The sequence below is a fragment of the Natator depressus genome, chromosome 20 (assembly GCF_965152275.1).
Source record: "Natator depressus isolate rNatDep1 chromosome 20, rNatDep2.hap1, whole genome shotgun sequence".
In the NCBI taxonomy this organism is placed as follows: Eukaryota; Metazoa; Chordata; order Testudines; family Cheloniidae; genus Natator; species Natator depressus.
Genome location: NC_134253.1, coordinates 21,987,378 through 22,007,370, shown reverse-complemented (window position 1 = coordinate 22,007,370; position 19,993 = coordinate 21,987,378). Strand labels below are relative to the sequence as shown.

Below are 19,993 nucleotides of genomic sequence, written 5' to 3'. Positions count from 1 at the left end.
ATTTGCTGCCTGCGCTTGAGCGCAGTGCCCCAGTGCCCTGGGTCTGTCCCTGCTGGAAATCCCGCCTGGGGTGGTTGTGGATAATTCCTGAGGCAGAGCTGCTGGTCCCTCTGCAGCACTGTCACTTTGCTCGTCCTCCCGCACACCCTGTGTCATTAACGCCATGGCACAGATGGGGAAACTGAGGCCCAGAGGGGAAAGGGACTTGGTCATGGGTATAGGAAGTTGGTGGCAGAACTAGGAAGAGATCTTTTGACTCCTAGTCTCCTGCCCTCTGACCACTACACTTCACTCCCTCTCCTCACAGACCGAGGGCTAGAACCCAGGAGTCCTGACTCCCAGCCCCGCCCCTGCCAGCCCCACTGAATGGAGCTGGGCGGGTCACCTGTCTGCAACTGGAGTTTGGTTCTGCCCAAGGAGCAGGGAATCCCTTGTCAGTGTCTCCTTAAAAATGTAGTGGCTTCCTTTGGCGCCCTCTGGTGGTGAAATGTGACATGTACTTCATATGGATGTTCTCAAGAACAACCCCAGTGCGGGGCTAGGGGGTGCTGTGCTGCAGGGAGTGGCGGGCTCAGTAGGGGGCGCTCTCCTGTCAGCCAGTGCTGACCCTGGAGGGGCTGCCATTCTGATGAGCTATAAAAACCAAAGCTCTGACCCCCTTGTGGTCATTAAAGACCCCTCCAGTCTTGGTGTGCAAATCCCACTGTCATGAGCAGATTCCTTCCTGATGCCCCCAGGACCAGTCTGTCTGTCTCTTCCCCTCTTCCCCCCCAGTCAGGTTTGTTTTCCCCCTTCCAGAACACGGCCAGTTTGGATCAGTTTGATCGAATCAAGACCCTGGGCACGGGCTCATTTGGGAGGGTGATGCTGGTGAAACACAAAGAGACCGGGAATCACTATGCCATGAAGATCCTGGATAAACAGAAGGTAAGACGCTGGGGGCTGCCACAAATATCTGGCCTGGGGCTGTGGACTCCCCAGTGTGGGGGAGGGATTTGGGACTGAACCCTGCGTGGGGACGCCGGAGAGGGGAGTGCGTGGGAGGCGCAGGGGGTGCTGCGCCAGCAGAGGAAGATCTGATGTTGCTACTTTCTTTTTTCTCCCAGGTAGTGAAGTTGAAACAAATTGAGCACACCCTCAACGAGAAACGGATCCTCCAGGCCGTCAACTTTCCATTCCTCGTCAAGCTAGAGTATTCTTTCAAGGTAGGTGTCCTTCGCTTGCCAGCCCGGCCCTGGGCTGTGTCTCCCCCCTGACTCCCACAATCCCCTTGATTTGTTTCCTATTTAAAACCAAAGCTGTGCTGAAGGGATCGAAGGGCACAGTCTGCATCTCTTGTATCCTGAGAACAAACCTTTCTGGCGTGACGTCTGGGATCAGGTTTGGAGCTAAGAAAAATCAGTTTGGATCATTCCCCCTTTTCACTCTCTTCTGTTCTGCTTTTGACTCCAGGTTTTGAACAGTGATAATTCCCCCGCAACCTGGTCAGTTTTGCTTTCGTTCCTAGTCAGTTTCAGTTTCCGGCTCCCACGCGCTGGCCCTAGGGCATGAGGTCTGGCTTGCAGGGGAGTCTGAGGAAGTCCTAACTTAACTTCATGCAAATTTGGCTTTGTGGAGACTTTGAAACCATCACGTGGGATCGTTTCCTCCTGATGGAGTTTCTGTGAAAGCTAAAATTCAGGCCCCAGCGATGCGGCTTGGACCCTCTTCCCTGAACCTGGATTTTGGGGCCTGTGAGCTACACCCTGTGTGTAGGGGGGAGAGCAAAGGTAGTTGTGCCTTAGAGCTCCACAGCACCCCCTGTGGCTGGCCTGATTAAAGAGGGGCTGGTTCTGAAGAGAGACCTGTCTCCTCTTCTGTAAGCCTGTGGTTAGTGGGTTGTAGCAAGGAAGAGTTGTCAGCTCAGAGGAAGCTGCAGGATAAATCGCAGCCCCTGCAGGAGCCTGGAGGCTAGGGTGAAGGGCATGTTAGCAGGCAGTGCTGGCAGAGTCATTTTCTTGGGGCTCCTCATCGTTCCAGGGTTAAATAGCTTTGATCTCTGGCTCCTTGTCCACGGAAGCTGCTACAATAGAAATGTCCCACCTGCTCCGTGCCAGCTGCTTGGGGCTGGGCTGTGTAGTCTCGGGTGACACAGTGGCACTGGGGCCAGCTGCTGCTGTCACACAGGCTGGCTCGCTGAGCCAATCGCTTCTCCTACGACAGCGTAAAATGAATACCCCATGGCTGAATCCGTGGGTGTACCTGTGGGAGAACGTCATTGAAATCAATGCGGCTGCTCTGGATTTACCCCACTGAGCTAGGAGTCTGTCCTGGTACATGCTGACTGGGCCCCATCAAGGTACCACTAGGGCGTTGGGGCCTGTCTAGTTGGTAGAGGGTCAGGAAGGCCTGTGTCATGCAGACCAGAACTGCCTGAGCAGGGAGACCAAGGATGGGCTGAGCTCCCTTCATCCCCTTAGAGTACCCCAGGGTTCAGGCATTGTTCCCCATACACTCAAGGGTACCACCTTTTCCCTGTCATGGGGCTCAAGGCGTAACCCCCTTAATTTAGGAACCCACCCTCATCCTTCCCTGGGTTCAGGGCATCACCTCACACTCTGGGTTCGCTGGGTCTTTTCCCAGTGAAAGAGCCTCACACCGTAATATCCTTAACCTCTATTTATTAACAGTTACCAGACAGAATACACCCGCTCCCCATACAATGCCCATCACTCCCAATAAGGCAGACCAACTTTCCCTGGTGTCCAGTCGGGATCAGGTCGTGCTGGGTCTCCAGCTTCTGCCCAGTGTCATTGGCAGGGTGTTGAGGTCTGATATTGGGCTGTGTCCTGGAGCTGGTTCCAAGAACTTCCTTTTGGACCCCAGTTTATAGAGTGAAACTTGAGTCCTGCTTAGCTCTACCTTAACCCATCATTTTACTGAAGTATTACAAAATACTTCTCTGACCAATCCGAACATAGTATGAAACAATTCTTTACCCAGGCGTACCTCGCCACCTTTGTTGATGTACACCTGGCAAAATTAGTTATGGAACAGAAACAATCAAAGAACCAGACCGATAAACAACAGAGAAGCGGGGACCAGAAAGGGAAAACAATCAAGAAGTAGAGATTTCACACCCACACTGCTGCTAAGTGATTCCTTTGAGCATCCTAAGATCTGTTTCTTTGCCTGGTGATGCTGGGCACTCTTCGGACAGGAGTCTTCTTAACAGCCTGATATTACATTGTTTTGATATAATTTAGATGGAATGTGAGGATGTGACTTTCTGCTTCTTGGCTCCTGCTCTCCTAATGTGGCTGCAGAAAAAGGTCTCTGACCATCCAGCATGGGGTGCTGTGCCCATGCCCCAGCTGGACCCTCTCTCCAGGGCTAGCTGGAAACTGACCCTGGGCTCGAGGGCAGAGGCAGTGGTCTCCGCGTGCGCGGGTGCTTAGTGCTCATGTTCTCATCACTGAGCCGGGTCGGGTCTCACTAGCGGAATGGCTTTGTTGGGCTCAGCGAAGTTACTTCGGAGGCTGCTCTTTGACTTTGCAGCCGTGAGAGAGGATGGAGCCAGCCTGGTCAATTTCACACTCTGCTTTTGACAAGTTTCACTTCCTGCTTCTGCTCTTTTGGGGTGTCCGACCTGGCGGCACATTGGGTTTCCCCTTTGATCATAGACGTCGCAGCTGGGAAATCCATCTTGTCCCCGCCCATCCCTGCCCCTAAACCAGAGGAGGGGGAGGGGTTGAATTTTCTAGGGCTCTAGTACGAAATACTCCAAGCAAATAAAGCTTGAGCCCTCTCATTAGTGAGTCTGTTCCCCAGCCACGTCTGTGCAGCAACTCCCACTGCAGGTGTGTGCCTGGGACCTTCGGCACCAAGCGCAGCCCCTCTGGCCCTTGAGCCAAAGGAGTAACAGCAGCAGCTGGTGGCAGTAGTAGGCTGTTATCGCCCAGACAGCGGGTTCACTGCATTGTGTGCTATGGGGAAGCCAGACCAGTGCATCAGGCACCCTTGAGGCATGTGGGGTTAGTGTTTTGAAAAGGATGGGGCTAATAAAGGAGCAGGGGTGTGGTGAGCAGCTTCATCCCAGTGTCACAGGCACTGACGGGGGGCCGGAGTGGCTCCATCCCTTGCACTCAGTTTCTGCTGCATTTCCTTCTAGGATAACTCCAATCTGTACATGGTGATGGAATACATCCCGGGCGGGGAGATGTTCTCCCACCTACGGCGGATCGGGAGGTTCAGGTGAGTGTTGCCATGGGAGCCGATGTTGGGGACAGTGTCACTAATGGTTAGAGCTGGGTGGCGGTTAGACTCCTGGGTTGTACCCCTGGCTCAGGGAGGACGGTGGGATCTAGCAATTAGAGCAGAGGGACTGGGAATCAGGACTCCTGGGTCCTATTCCTGCCTCTGCCATTCACTCCTTGTGGGAAGGGGGGAGAATCACTCTGTGCCTCAGTTTCCACAGCTGTAAATTTGGGATTTAGTTCAGTAGACAACTAGACCTTTTATCCACTAGCAGCATCTGCAGCAACGCTGGCTTTGATCCTCCTGCTGCAGGGTGTGACCTGATCCCCAGCTGGGCTGGTCAGGAAGGGATTCCCCATGGGGAGAGCTGCTGAGGTCTTCTGCCAGCACTAGCCACAGTCAGTGGCAGGGATGCCAGGGCTAGATGAGGCCAGGCTGGATGGAGCTGGGGGTCTGTGTGTGTGTGTGTGTGTTGAGGCTAGCAGGGAGATGCTGGTCTGGGAGGGACTTGCCCTGGGTTGCCAGGCTGGATGGAGTCAGGGATCTAGCAATGGTGGGTGGGATGTGTGCGCTAGGGCAGATGGGGCCACCAGGCCTAGAAGGTTTGGGGCATCTTGCCTGGGGATCTATAAGGAAGGTGAAGGTGGGGGCGGCAGGGGACCGAGGGTGCTGGGCTGGCTGAGAGGGGGCGGATCTGGCCTGGGATGCCCACATTCTTCTCCCACCTCATTGCAGTGAACCTCACGCCCGGTTCTACGCTGCTCAGATCGTCCTGACCTTCGAGTATCTGCACTCGCTGGATCTCATCTACCGAGACCTGAAGCCAGAGAATCTCCTGATAGACCAGCAGGGCTACATCGAGGTGACGCTGCCGCCCCTCTCCCACTCCTTCCCGTCCCCGTCCCCATCCCAGCGCTGGCTCCTGGCTCCCTGGAGTGATCTCCTGCCTGTCTAAGTCTCTCTCTGTTGCCATCCCCTTCCCAAAGCCAAGACACCCCCAGAAATGTAACACGGACAGAATATATCAGTCATCTGCTCCCCCCCTTCACCTCCTGCTGTCACAGCCCCTGGGCTGATCCAGCTTCTCCCCTCTCTGTGTTTTGGCTCCAGGTGACGGATTTTGGTTTTGCCAAGCGGGTGAAAGGCCGAACCTGGACTCTGTGTGGGACCCCGGAATACCTGGCCCCCGAGATCATCCTCAGCAAGGTGAGCTGGGGAGGGCCTGTCCGCTGCCTGATCTCTAGCTGATCCCTGGCCACCAGGTGGTTTCCCCCCACACCTCAAATATTCAGTGCGTGACCGTGGTCTGCTTTCCCCGGGTAGGGTTATAACAAGGCTGTGGACTGGTGGGCTCTGGGTGTCCTCATCTACGAGATGGCGGCTGGTTACCCCCCATTCTTCGCGGACCAGCCCATTCAGATCTACGAGAAGATCGTCTCTGGCAAGGTATTTGGGCTGTGGGAGGAGACACTTGTGTGATATTTTGAGGGGGGGTTCACCAGCAAAAGTGCGGTGCCAAGTCTCAGCAACGGATCAGAGAGATGCTCACACACTGCACCCCACACATGCTAATTCCCTCCCATGCTCCCCCAATCCCCAACACATGGGCATCCTCCCTGTCATGTATCCCATTCCCCTGCACCCCCACACATGGACCCTCCCTTGCCACATACCCCTGTTCTCCAACACATGGACTCCATCCCCCACCCCATCACCATTGGGCTCCCTGTAACTCTCATGGGGACTCCTGGAACAGGTGCCTTTGGTTTTCTTATACACTGTTGTGAATTGCAAAACTCTCCTCAACCCTGCTACGTTTCAAGACTAAACGTTCCTTAAACACATCAGTCACCTCCAGGTACCTCATCACCATAGTAACCAAGAGCCCATAATATTCCTCTGCCCGCCCCAGCGCCTTCTCGCCAAGGATCTCCAAGCACTCGTGGTGGACACGGTCAGCTTTAAACCTAGTGGGGTCTTAAAAAAACAAAGTTGTGTGGCCTAGTGGAACTCAACAGGCCTGGGTTCTGTTCCCGGTTCTCCTACCAGCCTGCTGAGTGACCTTGGGCAAGTCACGTCTCCCTGTGCCTCAGTTTCCCCTTATGTAAAATGAGGATAGTGATGCGGCAGCCCTGCTTTGAGATCTGTGGAGGAAAAATGCTCAATAAGAGCTGGAGGGCTGCTGCTAATGAACCATTTCAGCTCCTGTGTCAGTCCTCAGTAGCCGCCCCCACTTCTTGTCCACTCATTGTCCTGGAGTGTTTTTAAAGGGCTTGTTGTTTATTATTAGGTGTATTACGATAGTGCCTACAAGTCCCAGTCATGGAGCAGGACCCCATTGTGCTAGGTGATGTACATATTAGGTGTATTACGGTCGTATCTCAGCCCCCAGGCATAGCCCAGGACCCCCCTGTGCTAGGGGCTGTACATTACTAGGTGTATATGTGAATCTAGCCACGAGGGCAGGGCAGGTAAAAGCCAGACCTCTGTGTCTCCTCCCCACCCCAGGTCCGGTTCCCTTCTCACTTCAGCTCGGACCTGAAGGACCTGCTCCGGAACCTGCTGCAGGTGGACCTCACCAAACGCTTTGGCAACCTCAAGAACGGGGTCAACGACATCAAGAACCACAAGTGGTTTGCTACCACCGACTGGATCGCCGTCTACCAGAGGAAGGTAGGAGGGCGGCGGCAGGCAGAGGAGAGCCTGGGTAACTCCCACCTGGTGCAGCCTCTGTCAGCAGGAATTGAACCTGGGATCATCAGTGCCCAGGCCTGTGAGAGCGCATTGGTTACTGGGACTCTGTAGCAGGGTGTTGTGGCTGGGTCCAACCACTAGGGGGAGATATGCTCACCCAGCATTGGTTTAAAGTCGGGAGCCCTCAGTCACCTGTTTGTAACATGGTGGCAAAAGCAAGGTCCTGTCCCCACCCCCTAAGGATAACAGCCTCCTTCTGCTGCTGCCAGCTAATGGCGTTATTCCTCCATGTCTGGTGGGAGAGGGCTGGGCTGCAGGTCCTGATTAAAACCCTCCTGATGATGCAAGTGGGGGTCTTACGGGGATCCCAGGGGCTCATGACCCCCTGCCCTTCCCTGATTGCAAAATGAGAGGAGGGGGTTCTGGCTAGATAAAAGGGGGCTTGAGGAGGCGCTGATCCTGCATCCCTCATCTGGTTGCGAAGGGGCCCGATCCTGTATCCTTAAGAGTGCTGGGGGCCCTGCTCGTGGGCTCCTAAGCGGGGTCATGGGCTCCCCCTTCCATGATTGCAAAGTGTGCGGGTTTCTGGCTGGAGAGTAGGCGGTGGGGCGGGGCTGATCCTTGCCTGCCTTGTTGCAAAGTTGGGGCCTGATCGTGCACCCCTAGCAGACCCAGGAGTGGGGGGGGGGGATGCAAATGTTGATCCCTCACCTCGTCCCCAACCTCCCCCTCCCCTCCCTTTGCAGGTGGAAGCTCCCTTTATACCAAAGTGCAAAGGCCCCGGCGACACGAGTAACTTCGACGACTACGAGGAAGAGGAGATCCGGGTCTCCATCACTGAGAAGTGCGCCAAGGAGTTTGCTGAGTTCTAGGGCCAGCAACAGCCTTCCCCCCCCTCCCCCCGCTCGGGAGGGTGCGCACGGAGCAGGTGGGGGCGGGGTTGATTTTGATCAGCAGAAAGACCCGAGTTCCTTGCCTGTGTGTTTTATTTTTGTGGGAGGGGGGTAGGGATTTGCCTGGATCTGGTTTGGGGGGGAGCGGGAGACCCCTTATTCTAAACCTGTACTGAGTAAACGACAGTGGAGAAGGGCAGGAGTCTAATTTCTCCCATGCGCACCCCTGATCCCCCCACTTGCACATGCTTTCCTCCCCCCCCGCCATCACAAGCCTGCAGCTCTCATTATCCCCCCCTCACCGGGGGTTTAAACAGATCCCCCACACACACACACACACTCAGCTCCCACTGGTTACTTTCCACCCCCTCGCACCGATCCGGTTACCCCCACGCTGTCTCTTAATCCACACGTGCTGTACCCCCACCGTCCTGGCCGGCTTTATTGGTGGCTTTTAGTTTTTGAAGGGGGGGCAGGGGGCGTATTTTGCCATCAAATTCCTCCCCCCCCCCCCCCCCCATCTTCATGGCTATTTGCAAAGCCTTCTGGGAGCAGGGTGTGGAGCAAAGATGCACTGTCATGACAGATCAACATCTTGGCTTCCAGAATAGCTTTGAATCCCCCCCCCCACACACACACACACAGACGGGGAGTTGGTGGGGAGACAAAATCCCAGCCCCCCACCACCACTCTGGAAAGAGGAAGAAGGAGGGAAATCTTGTCTCATTTTATAAACTTGGGGGGGGGGGGGGGGGGTTGCTTCTTTTTTTTTTTTTAAATGAAAAGTAAGTAAATTAAACCTTATTTTCCTTTGGGGCATGGGGGGGAAGAGGTTTTAAAAATCCAGGCTTGGGGCTGGGCTACCTTACCCTACATCAGCCCCCGCCATCCCTGGTGACACCTCCCTTCCCCTCTTCTTCCCCCCCCCCCCCCACCCCGAATTTTAACTCTCCAAGCTTTGAATGTGTCTAGGTTTTAGCAAGGAAAAACGAGAGAGAGATCTGGTTTTTTTTCAGGTAGAATCTGACCTTATTTCCCCACCCCCACTGCTCTCTGCAGGGTGTCTGGTTTGGGGGTATCTTACACCGGCGGGGGAAGATCTGGGGGTCTGTTACAGGCTGGAATGGAGGTGCTGGGAGAGGGGATCTCCCTGGTGGGTTTTGGATTTTTAGCTCCCCTTGGAAATAAAATGCTGCTTTTTGAATATGGGCTATGAATGTGAGCAGCCCCCCACCCTCACCCCTTCTTTGGTCTGTCCTCTTGTGTGTCGGGTTGGGGGGTGCAGGAGGATCTGGTTCTGGGGCACTTGGTTATTTTCGCCCAGGTCAGTGGGGGCTTGTACACTCTTCTCCCTCCCTCCCCCCGTAGGCCAAATGGTGCCCTGCAGAAATAACCTTAAAGGATTTTCTGGTGGGGGGCAGGGTTCTCCCCTGGGGCTCCATTCTGTACCTCCGATTTTATGCTTTCCATTTACATTTTAAGATGACAAGGCGGGAGGAGATACCAGCAAATGGGGAGGGGGGGGGGGGCAAGGAACACAGGATCCCAACTAGGCCCTGATCTCCCCACCTCCCCAGGGAGCGACTCCATTAGATCTGTGGTCAGGTTGGAAGGGGTGGGGGAAGGGTGCTGATACCTAGCCATGATCCTGCTTTATGTGGGAGGAGGGAAGGTGCGTGTGGGGGGGGCTCTTGTTCTGTTCATTTACTTTTCTTCCTGTCTGATTCTTTACTTATCCTCCCTCCCCCCCCCCAATGCAGTGCATCAGTGGGGTGGTCCTGTTCTGACCCCCCCAGCCTGTCTCCCACTGTGTATATTCACCAGCCGGTTGAATTTCTTGTTTCTCTCCGGGGCAAAGGTGTGTGAGCTTCTTTTGGTTTCATAGATAAATTATATATATTATAAATACATGAGCGCTGTCAGGAGCGGAGGGGGGAGTCCTGTGGCTAGCCCTCCCCCCTTCCCCTCAAATCCCCCTTTCCCACAAAGAAGCTTGAGAGTCCAGTCGGGGGGGGGGGGGTATCATCCGCCCCGCCCTGGGAAACACATCTGTGTCCTCCGACAAAACTTGTTTCACTGGAAAAAACAAAACGACCCCCCCCAGCCCCCACTTCCTCTTTAACAGTGTGCTTTGTTGTCAACATATTTGAAACAATTACCAATAAAGTTTTGTTTAAAAAAAATAAAATCAGACTGGCGTGTGGGCTGTTGGGCTCCAGGGGACAGTTGTTGTGGCTGGGATGAGCCGGGAGCTGTTTCTCTCCCTGGAGGCCCAAGGAGTTCAGGGCTGGAGCCGGGGGGCCGGCGGCTGCCATAAGCGGGACCTGAACTCGCCTGGAGTTGGAAGCCCCAAGGGGCGAGTGTCCGCGCGTCAATGAGGGGGTGGGGGCCGTCTGGCCGATGGATAAACGGGCAGCGCAAGCAGCAGCGGAGCGGTTATTTTATCTCGGTGTCTGGCGGGGGGCGACAGCTGCTGGAATACCATGGCCAGGTCTGACACCCACAATTCGAGAAGGAAGGGGAAAAATTGGAGAGGGGCAGAGAGTTGCCATGAGAACGATTAAATGGGGGGAAACCTGCCTTATGCTGAGAGGCAAGGAGCTTCTTAAAGCGAAGGTTAAGGGGTGCCGTGAGCCCTGTCTCCAAGTACCCACATGGGGAATAAAACTGTGATAATGGGCTAGTCCCGCTAGCAGACAAAGGTCGAAGGAGAGCCAGTGGCTGGAAGCTGAAACTAGAAACATTCAGACTGGAAAAAAGGGCAGATTTTTAACTGGGGTGGGGAGAGGGAGGTGTAATTAGCCGTTGGAACAATTCACCAAGCATCGTGGAGGATTTGTCATCACTGACGCTGTTTAAATCGAGATGGGAGGTTTTTCTAAAGGATCAGCTCCAATTCCAACAGGAGTTGATTCAGGGAAGTCCTGTGGCCTGTGTTACGCAGGTCAGATGAGGTGCTCACAGTGGTCCTGTCTAAATCGATAATCTAGCCTTATGAGGCCGGGGCAGGAGAGGTGAACAGCCAGGCCGACCCCGGTGTGCAGCAATGCAGGGGATTGCCAGAAGCAGAATACTCTCCTCAAAGTGTGGATATGTGCACTCCTTCCTTACTGCAGGGGAACTCCTGCCATGTGTGTGAATCTGCTTCCAAAGGGGATCAGGTAATGAGAGGCCAGCTAATTCCCAGTGTGGTGGGGGGGGAGAGAGGAAACCCCTGTGAATGAAAGGTAGTTGATCAGGAATAAAATGAAAGTGATGAGCCCTTCCGTACAGCCCCTCACACAAGGGAGTTCCAAGTGTGATCAGGCTGGAAACCAATTGTGTTTTGAGAGAGAATTTGAGGGTTTCAAATTCGATCCCATTCTACATTGGAGTGAGTCAGACACGGGAAATGGGCCTTTGATGTGCGCCTCCTCAAGCCCCCTTTTATCTAGCCAGAACCCCCTCCTCTCACTTTGCAATCAGGGAAGGGCAGGGGGTCATGAGCCCCTTGGATCCCCGTAAGAGCCCCCACTTGCATCATCAGAAGGGTTTTAATCAGAACCTTCAGCACAGCCCTCTCCCACCAGACATGGAGGAATAACGCCATTAGCTGGCAGCAGCAGAAGGAGGCTGTTATCCTCAGGGGGTGGGGACAGGACCTTGCTTTTGCCACCATGTTACAAACAGGTGACTGAGGGCTCCCGACTTTAAACCAATGCTGGGTGAGCATATCTCCCCCTAGTGGTTGGACCCAGCCACAACACCCTGCTACAGAGTCCCAGTAACCAATGCGCTCCTAGAGGCCTGGGCACTGCTGATCCCAGGTTCAATTCCTGCTGACAGAGGCTGCACCAGGTGGGAGTTACCCAGGCCCTCCTCTGCCTGCCGCCGCCCTCCTAGCTTCCTCTGGTAGACGGCGATCCAGTCGGTGGTAGCAAACCACTTGTGGTTCTTGATGTCGTTGACCCCGTTCTTGAGGTTGCCAAAGCGTTTGGTGAGGTCCACCTGCAGCAGGTTCCGGAGCAGGTCCTTCAGGTCCGAGCTGAAGTGAGAAGGGAACCGGACCTGGGGTGGGGAGGAGACACAGAGGTCTGGCTTTTACCTGCCCTGCCCTCGTGGCTAGATTCATAGATACACCTAGTAATGTACAGCCCTTAGCACAGGGGGGTCCTGGGCCATGCCTGGGGGCTGAGATAGGACCGTAATACACCTAATAATGTACAGCCCCATAGCACAGAGGGGTCCTGGGCTACACCTCGGCACCTAGGCACTACCGTAATACACCTAGTAATGTAGAGACCCATAGCACAGGGGGGTCCTGACCCATGACTGGGGCTTGTAGGCACTATTGTAATACACCTAATAATAAATAACAAGCCCTTTAAAAACACTCCAGGACAATGAGTGGACAAGAAGTTAGTCCTCAGGCTACTGAGGACTGACACAGGAGCTGAAATGGTTCATTAGCAGCAGCCCCCCAACTCTTATTGAGCATTTTTCCTCTACAGATCTCAAAGCAGGGCTGCCACACCACTATCCTCATTTTACATAAGGGGAAACTGAGGCACAGGGAGACGTGACTTGCCCAAGGTCACTCAGCAGGCTGGTAGGAGAACCGGGAACAGAACCCAGGCCTGTTGAGTTCCACTAGGCCACACAACTTTGTTTTTTTAAAACTCCACTAGGTTTAAATCTGACTGTGTCTGAAACGAGTGCTTGGAGATCCTTGGCGAGAAGGCGCTGGGGTGGACAGAGGAATATTATGGGCTCTTGGTTACTATGGTGATGAGTGCTCTACCAGTGCCTGGAGATGATGGATGTCTTTAAGGAATGTTTAGTCTTGCAACACAGCAGGGTTGAGGAGAGTTTTGCAATTCACAACAGTGTATAAGAAAACCAAAGGCACCTGTTCCAGGAGTCCCCATGAGAGTTACAGGGAGCCCAATGGTGATGGGGTGGGGGATGGAGTCCATGTGTTGGGGAAGTAGGGGTACGTGGCGAGGGAGGGTCCATGTGTGGGGGACACAGTGGGGAGGATGTCCATGTGTTGGAGAACAGGGGTATGTGGCAAGGGAGGGTCTATGTGTTGGGGTGCAGGGGAATGGGATACATGACAGGGAGGATGCCCATGTCTTGGGGATTGGGGGAGCATGTGAGGGAATTAGCGTGTGTGGGGGGCAGCATGTGAGCATCTCTTTGATCGGTTGCTGAGACTTGGAACCCCCCTTTTGCTGGCGAAATTCCCCCCCACACACACACAAAATCACACAAGTGTCCCCTCCCACAGCCCAAATACCTTGCCAGAGACGATCTTCTCGTAGATCTGAATGGGCTGGTCTGCGAAGAACGGAGGGTAACCAGCTGCCATCTCATAGATGAGGATGCCCAGAGCCCACCAGTCCACAGCCTTGTTATAACCCTGCCCAGGGAAAGCAGGCCAGGGTCACTCACCAAATATTTGGGGACCGGGAGGAACCACCTGGTGGCCAGGGATCAGCTAGAGATCAGGCAGCAGACAGGCCCTCCCCAGTGTACCTTGCTGAGGATGATCTCGGGGGCCAGGTATTCCGGGGTCCCACACAGAGTCCAGGTTCGGCCTTTCACCCGCTTGGCAAAACCAAAATCCGCCACCTGGAGCCAAAACACAGAGAGGGGAGAAGCTGGATCAGCCCAGGGGCTGTGACAGCAGGAGGGAAAGGGAGGAAGCAGATGACTGATGTATTCTATCCGTGTTATGTTTCTGGGGGTGTCTTGGCTTTGGGAAGGGGATGGCAGCAGAGAGAGACTTGGACAGGCAGGAGATCACTCCAGGGAGCCAGGAGCCAGCACTGGGATGGGGACGGGAAGGAGTGGGAGAGGGGCGGCAGCGTCACCTTGATGTAGCCCTGCTGGTCTATCAGGAGATTCTCTGGCTTCAGGTCTCGGTAGATGAGATCCAGCGAGTGCAGATACTCGAAGGTCAGGACGATCTGAGCAGCGTAGAACCGGGCGTGAGGTTCACTGCAATGAGGTGGGAGAAGAATGTGGGCATCCCGGGCCAGATCCGCCCCCTCTCAGCCAGCCCAGCACCCTCGGTCCCCTGCCACCCACACCTTCAACTTCCTTATAGATCCCCAGGCAAGATGCCCCAACCCTTATCGGCCCGGTGGCCCCATCTGCCCAAGCCAGACCACTAGCCCTAGCACACACATCCCACCCACCATTGCTAGACCCCTGACTCTATCCAGCCTGGCAACCCAGGGCAAGCCCCTCCCAGACCAGCATCTCGCTCCTAGCCTCAATACAGACACCCATGGACCCCCAGCTCCTTCCAGCATGACTCCATCTAGCCTGGCATCTCTGCCACTGACTGTGGCTAATGCTGGCAGAAGACCTCAGCAGCTCTCCCCATGGGGAATCCCTTCCTGACCAGCCCAGCTGGGGATCAGGTCACACCCTGCAGCAGGAGGATCAAAGCCAGTGTCGCTGCAGATGCTGCTAGTGGATAAAAGGTCCAGTTCTCTACTGAACTAAATCCCAAATTTACAGCTGTGGAAACTGAGGCACAGAGTGATTCTCCCCCCTTCCCACAAGGAGTGAATGGCAGAGGCAGGAATAGGACGCAGGAGTCCCGACTCCCAGTCCCTCTGCTCTAAGTGCTAGATCCCACTGTCCTCCCTGAGCCAGGGATACAACCCAGGAGTCTAAACGCCACCCAGCTTTAACCATTAGTGACACTGTCCCCAACATTGGCTCCCGTGGCAACACTCACCTGAACCTCCCGATCCGCCGTAGGTGGGAGAACATCTCCCTGCCCGGGATGTATTCCATCACCATGTACAGATTGGAGTTATCCTAGAAGGAAATGGAGTTATCCTAGAAGGAAACTGAGTGCAAGGGATGGAGCCACTCTGGCCCCCCGTCAGTGCCTGTGACACTGGGATGAAGCTGCTCACCACACCCCTGCTCCTTTATTAGCCCCATCCTTTTCAGGGCACTAACCCCACATGCCTCAAGGGAGCCTGATGCACTGGCCTGGCTTCCCCATAGCACACAATGCAGTGCACCTGCTGTCTGGGCAATAACAGCCTACTATTGCCACCAGCTGCTGCTGTTACTCCTTTGGCTCAAGGGCCAGAGGGGCTGCGCCGTGGTGCCAAAGGTCCCAGGCACACACCTGCAGTGGGAGTTGCTGCACAGATGCGGCTGGGGAATAGACTCACTAATGAGAGGGCGCAAGCTTTATTTGTTTGGAGTATTTCGTACTAGAGCCCTAGAAAATTCAACCCCTCCCCCTCCTCTGGTTTAGGGGCAGGGATGGGCGGGGATAAGATGGATTTCCCAGCTGTGACGTCTATGATCAAAGGGGAAACCCAATGTGTCGCCAGGTCGGACACCCCAAAAGAGCAGAAGCAGGAAGTGAAACTGGTCAAAAGCAGAGTGTGAAATTGACCAGGCTGGCTCCATCCTCTCTCACGGCTGCAAAGTCAAAGAGCAGCCTCCGAAGTAACTTCGCTGAGCCCAACAAAACCATTCCGCTAGTGAGACCCGACCCGGCTCAGTGATGAGAACATGAGCACTAAGCACCCGCGCACGCGGAGACCACTGCCTCTGCCCTCGAGCCCAGTGTCAGTTTCCAGCTAGCCCTGGAAAGAGGGTCCAGAGCTAAGCAGGACTCAAGTTTCACTCTATAAACTGGGGTCCAAAAGGAAGTTCTTGGGAACCAGCTCCAGGACACAGCCCAAGATCAGCGCTACCAGACCTCAACACCCTGCCAAGCACACCGTGCAGAAGCTGGAGTCCCAGGATGACCTGATCCTGACTGGCCAGCAAGGAGAGGTCATCCGCCTTATTGGGAGTGATGGGCATTGTATGAGTAGCACGTGTATTCTGTTCTGGCAACAGTGATGAAGTGGTGGGGGGGGTTCTCTTGGTTTTTCCTTGTTTTCTTCAATGGTTTGCATGCAGAGGGGGTGGGACTCAGTTTCCCTGGGTGTTACTGGTTGAACGAGGTGACGGGAGAGGGAGTTTCATAGAATCATAGAATATCAGGGTTGGAAGGCACCTCAGGAGGTCATCTAGTCCAACCCCCTGCTCAAAGCAGGACCAGTCCCCAACTAAATCATCCCAGCCAGAGCTTTGTCAAGCCTGACCTTAAAAACTTCTAAGGAAGGAGATTCCACCACCTCCCTAGGTAACGCATTCCAGTGTTTCACCACCCTCCTAGTGAAAAAGTTTTTCCTAATATCCAACCTAAACCTCCCCCACTGCAACTTGAGACCATTACTCCTTGTTCTGTCATCTGCTACCACTGAGAACAGTCTAGATCCAGCCTCTTTGGAACCCCCTTTCAGGTAGTTGAAAGCAGCTATCAAATTCCCCCTCGTTCTTCTCTTCCGCAGACTAAACAATCCCAGTTCCCTCAGCCTCTCCTCATAAGTCATGTGTTCCAGACCCCTAATCATTTTTGTTGCCCTTCGCTGGACTCTCTCCAATTTATCCACATCCTTCTTGTAGTGTGGGGCCCAAAACTGGACACAGTACTCTAGATGAGGCCTCACCAACGTCGAACAGAGGGGAACGATCATGTCCCTCGATCTGCTGGCAATGCCCCTACTTATACATCCCAAAATGCCATTGGCCTTCTTGGCAACAAGGGCACACTGTTGACTCGTATCCAGCTTCTCATCCACTGTAACCCCTAGGTCCTTTTCTGCAGAACTGCTGCCTGGCCATTCGGTCCCTAGTCTGTAGCAGTGCATGGGATTCTTCCATCCTAAGTGCAGGACTCTGCACTTGTCCTTGTTGAACCTCTTCAGATTTCTTTTGGCCCAATCCTCTAATTTGTCTAGGTCCCTCTGTATCCTGTCCCTACCCTCCAGCGTATCTACCTCTCCTCCCAGTTTAGTGTCATCTGCAAACTTGCTGAGAGTGCAATCCACACCATCCTCCAGATCATTTATAAAGATATTGAACAAAACTGGCCCCAGGACCGACCCTTGGGGCACTCCACTTGATACCGGCTGCCAACTAGATATGGAGCCATTGATCACTACCCATTGAGCCCGAGGATCTAGCCAGCTTTCTATCCACCTTATAGTCCATTCATCCAGCCCATACTTCTTTAACTTGCTGGCAAGAATACTGTGGGAGACCGTGTCAAAAGCTTTGCTAAAGTCAAGGAACAACACGTCCACTGCTTTCCCCTCATCCACAGAGCCAGTTATCTTGTCACAGAAGGCAATTAGATTAGTCAGGCATGACTTGCCTTTGGTGAATCCATGCTAACTGTTTCTGATCACTTTCCCCTCCTCTAAGTGCTTCAGAATTGATTCCTTGAGGACCTGCTCCATGATTTTTCCAGGGACTGAGGTGAGGCTGACTGGCCTGTAGTTCCCAGGATCCTCCTTCTTCCCTTTTTTAAAGATTGGCACTACATTAGCCTTTTTCCAGTCATCTGGGACTTCCCCCGTTCGCCACGAGTTTTCAAAGATAATGGCCAATGGCTCTGCAATCACATCCGCCAATTCCTTTAGCACTCTCGGATGCAACTCGTCCGGCCCCATGGACTTGTGCACGTCCAGCTTTTCTAAATAGTCCCTAACCACCTCTTTCTCCACAGAGGGCTGGCCATCTACTCCCCATGTTGCGATGCCCAGCGCAGCAGTCTGGGAGCTGACCTTGTTAGTGAAGACAGAGGCAAAAAAAGCATTGAGCACATTAGCTTTTTCCACATCCTCTGTCACTAGGTTGCCTCCCTCATTCAGTAAGGGGCCCACACTTTCCTTGGCTTTCTTCTTGTTGCCAACATACCTGAAGAAACCCTTCTTGTTACTCTTGACATCTCTTGCTAGCTGCAGCTCCAGGTGCGATTTGGCCCTCCTGATTTCATTCCTACATGCCCGAGCAATATTTTTATACTCTTCCCTGGTCATATGTCCAACCTTCCACTTCTTGTAAGCTTCTTTTTTATGTTTAAGATCCGCTAGGATTTCACCATTAAGCCAAGCTGGTCGCCTGCCATATTTACTATTCTTTCGACTCATCGGGATGGTTTGTCCCTGTAACCTCAACAGGGATTCCTTGAAATACAGCCAGCTCTCCTGGACTCCCTTCCCCTTCATGTTAGTCCCCCAGGGGATCTTACCCATCTGCTCCCTGAGGGAGTCGAAGTCCGCTTTCCTGAAGTCCAGGGTCCGTATCCTGCTGCTTACCTTTCTTCCCTGTGTCAGGATCCTGAACTCGACCATCTCATGGTCACTGCCTCCCAGATTCCCATCCACTTTTGCTTCCCCCACTAATTCTTCCCTGTTTGTGAGCAGGAGGTCAAGAAAAGCTCCCCCCCTAGTTGGCTCCCCTAGCCCTTGCACCAGGAAATTGTCCCCTACGCTTTCCAAAAACTTCCTGGATTGTCTATGCACCGCTGTATTGCTCTCCCAGCAAATATCAGGAAAATTAAAGTCACCCATGAGGATCAGGGCATGCGATCTAGTAGCTTCCGTGAGTTGCCGGAAGAAAGCCTCATCCACCTCATCCCCCTGATCCGGTGGTCTATAGCAGACTCCCACCACTACATCACTCTTGTTGCTCACACTTCTAAACTTAATCCAGAGACACTCAGGTTTTTCTGCAGTTTCGTACCGGAGCTCTGAGCAGTCATACTGCTCCCTTACATACAATGCTACTCCCCCACCTTTTCTGCCCTGCCTGTCCTTCCTGAACAGTTTATAACCATCCATGACAGTACTCCAGTCATGTGAGTTATCCCACCAAGTCTCTGTTATTCCAATCACGTCATAATTCCCTGACATCACCAGGACCTCCAGTTCTCCCTGCTTGTTTCCAAGGCTTTGTGCATTCGTATATAAGCACTTGAGAGAACCTGCTGATCGCCCCTCATTCTCAGTATGAGGCAGGAGCCCTCCCCTCACAGACGTTCCTGCCTGTCCTTCCTCCCGGTATCCCGCTTTCCCACTTACCTCAGGGCTTTGGTCTCCTTCCCCCGGTGAACCTAGTTTAAAGCCCTCCTTACTAGGTTAGCCAGCCTGCTCGCAAAGATGCTCTTCCCTCTCTTCGTAAGATGGAGCCCGTTTCTGCCCAACACTCCTCCTTCATGGAACACCATCCCATGGTCAAAGAATCCAAAGCCTTCTCTCCGACACCACCTGCGTAGCCATTCGTTGACTTCCACGATTCGACGGTCCCTGCCCTGGCCTTTTCCTTCCACGGGGAGGATGGACGAGAACACCACTTGCGCCTCAAACTCCTTTATCCTTCTTCCCAGAGCCACGTAGTCCGCAGTGATCCGCTCAAGGTCATTCTTGGCAGTATCATTGGTGCCCACGTGGAGAAGCAGGAAGGGGTAGCGATCCGAGGGCTTGATGAGTCTCGGCAGTCTCTCCGTCACATCGTGAATCTTAGCCCCTGGCAAGCAGCAGACTTCTTGGTTTTCCCGGTCAGGGCGGCAGATAGATGACTCAGTCCCCCAGAGGAGAGAGTCCCCGACCACCACCACCCGCCTCCTTCTCTTGGGAGTGGTGGTCGTGGAACCGCCAACCTCAGGACATCGCATCTCATGCCTTCCAACCAGCGGAGTCTCCTTCTGCTTTCTCCCCCCAGATGTATCGTCTGGTCCACTCTCTGCAATGGTACCTGTGGAGAGAACATGAAAGCGGCTAGTTACCTGTGTCTGCGTTGCTGGAACCCGGACATTCCCCCTTCTTCTTTTGGAGGTCACATGTTGCCAAGCTTCTTCACTGGCCTCTTGGCTCCGCTGTGCAACCTGCTCTAAATCTTTAGAGCTTTGCGCCTGTAGAAGCATATACTGACGTTTGTCCAGAAAATCCTCAGATTCTCGTATGCAACGCAGGGTCGTTATCTGTTGCTCCAGACCTTCAATCTTCTCTTCCAATATGGAGACCAGCTTGCACTTTGTACAGACAAAGTCGCTTCTGTCCTGTGGAAGAAGACAAACATGGCACATCCAGTGCAGGTCACAACAGCTGAACCCCCCCCCCCCTTCCATATCACTTTCCTACTATGAGCTTCCTCAGAGAAGTTGACAAGATGTAAGCCTCCCTGGGCTCACTCCAGGTGAACTCCCAGGCAAACTCCTGCTGTGTGCTGCTCTGCTGTCCCCCGCTGCTCAGCTGGTTCGCGAAGCTCTGGCTATTTTTAAACAGCCAGGCTTCCCTGAAACAAACAGACAG

At 53.9% G+C, this 19,993-nt stretch overlaps 2 protein-coding genes across 5 annotated transcripts in view; one reads left to right on the top strand and one right to left on the bottom strand.

Moving 5' to 3' along the window:
• Positions 1–8,531, top strand: part of LOC141974959 (cAMP-dependent protein kinase catalytic subunit alpha) — a 43,734-nt gene extending 35,203 nt beyond the window's left edge. For 2 of the 4 annotated variants that reach the window (XM_074935041.1, XM_074935040.1), the window contains exons 3-10: positions 799–927; positions 1,107–1,205; positions 4,151–4,233; positions 4,972–5,098; positions 5,347–5,442; positions 5,560–5,682; positions 6,745–6,909; positions 7,677–8,288. In XM_074935041.1, coding sequence (XP_074791142.1) covers positions 865–927; positions 1,107–1,205; positions 4,151–4,233; positions 4,972–5,098; positions 5,347–5,442; positions 5,560–5,682; positions 6,745–6,909; positions 7,677–7,802 — 882 coding nt within the window. In that variant the 5' untranslated portion in view covers positions 799–864 and the 3' untranslated portion in view covers positions 7,803–8,288. Of the gene's footprint in view, positions 1–798; positions 928–1,106; positions 1,206–4,150; positions 4,234–4,971; positions 5,099–5,346; positions 5,443–5,559; positions 5,683–6,744; positions 6,910–7,676 lie in introns of all 4 variants that reach the window. The other 2 variants (XM_074935037.1, XM_074935038.1) reach the window with 2 other exon arrangements.
• Positions 8,532–9,896: 1,365 nt separating this feature from the next.
• LOC141974819 (cAMP-dependent protein kinase catalytic subunit alpha-like) lies at positions 9,897–19,993 on the bottom strand. The gene is made up of 7 exons (XM_074934807.1): positions 19,823–19,993; positions 19,468–19,740; positions 14,557–14,639; positions 13,679–13,805; positions 13,341–13,436; positions 13,102–13,224; positions 9,897–11,870 (listed from the first exon to the last, which is right to left on the bottom strand). The coding sequence occupies exons 2-7, from the start codon at positions 19,603–19,605 to the stop codon at positions 11,574–11,576; spliced, it is 864 nt and encodes a 287-aa protein (XP_074790908.1). The 5' UTR covers positions 19,606–19,740; positions 19,823–19,993; the 3' UTR covers positions 9,897–11,573.

Bases quoted from the DNA above. Each gene is read 5' to 3' on its own strand.
- LOC141974819 (XM_074934807.1), bottom strand. From the start codon at position 19,605: ATGCTTCTACAGGCGCAAAGCTCTAAAGATTTAGAGCAGGTTGCACAG. The intron at 13,437-13,678 runs GTGACGCTGCCG...TTTTGGCTCCAG, and splicing joins ACCAGCAGGGCTACATCAAG to GTGGCGGATTTTGGTTTTGC. The intron at 13,225-13,340 runs GTACACTGGGGA...TTCCCTGGGCAG, and splicing joins CCGAGATCATCCTCAGCAAG to GGTTATAACAAGGCTGTGGA.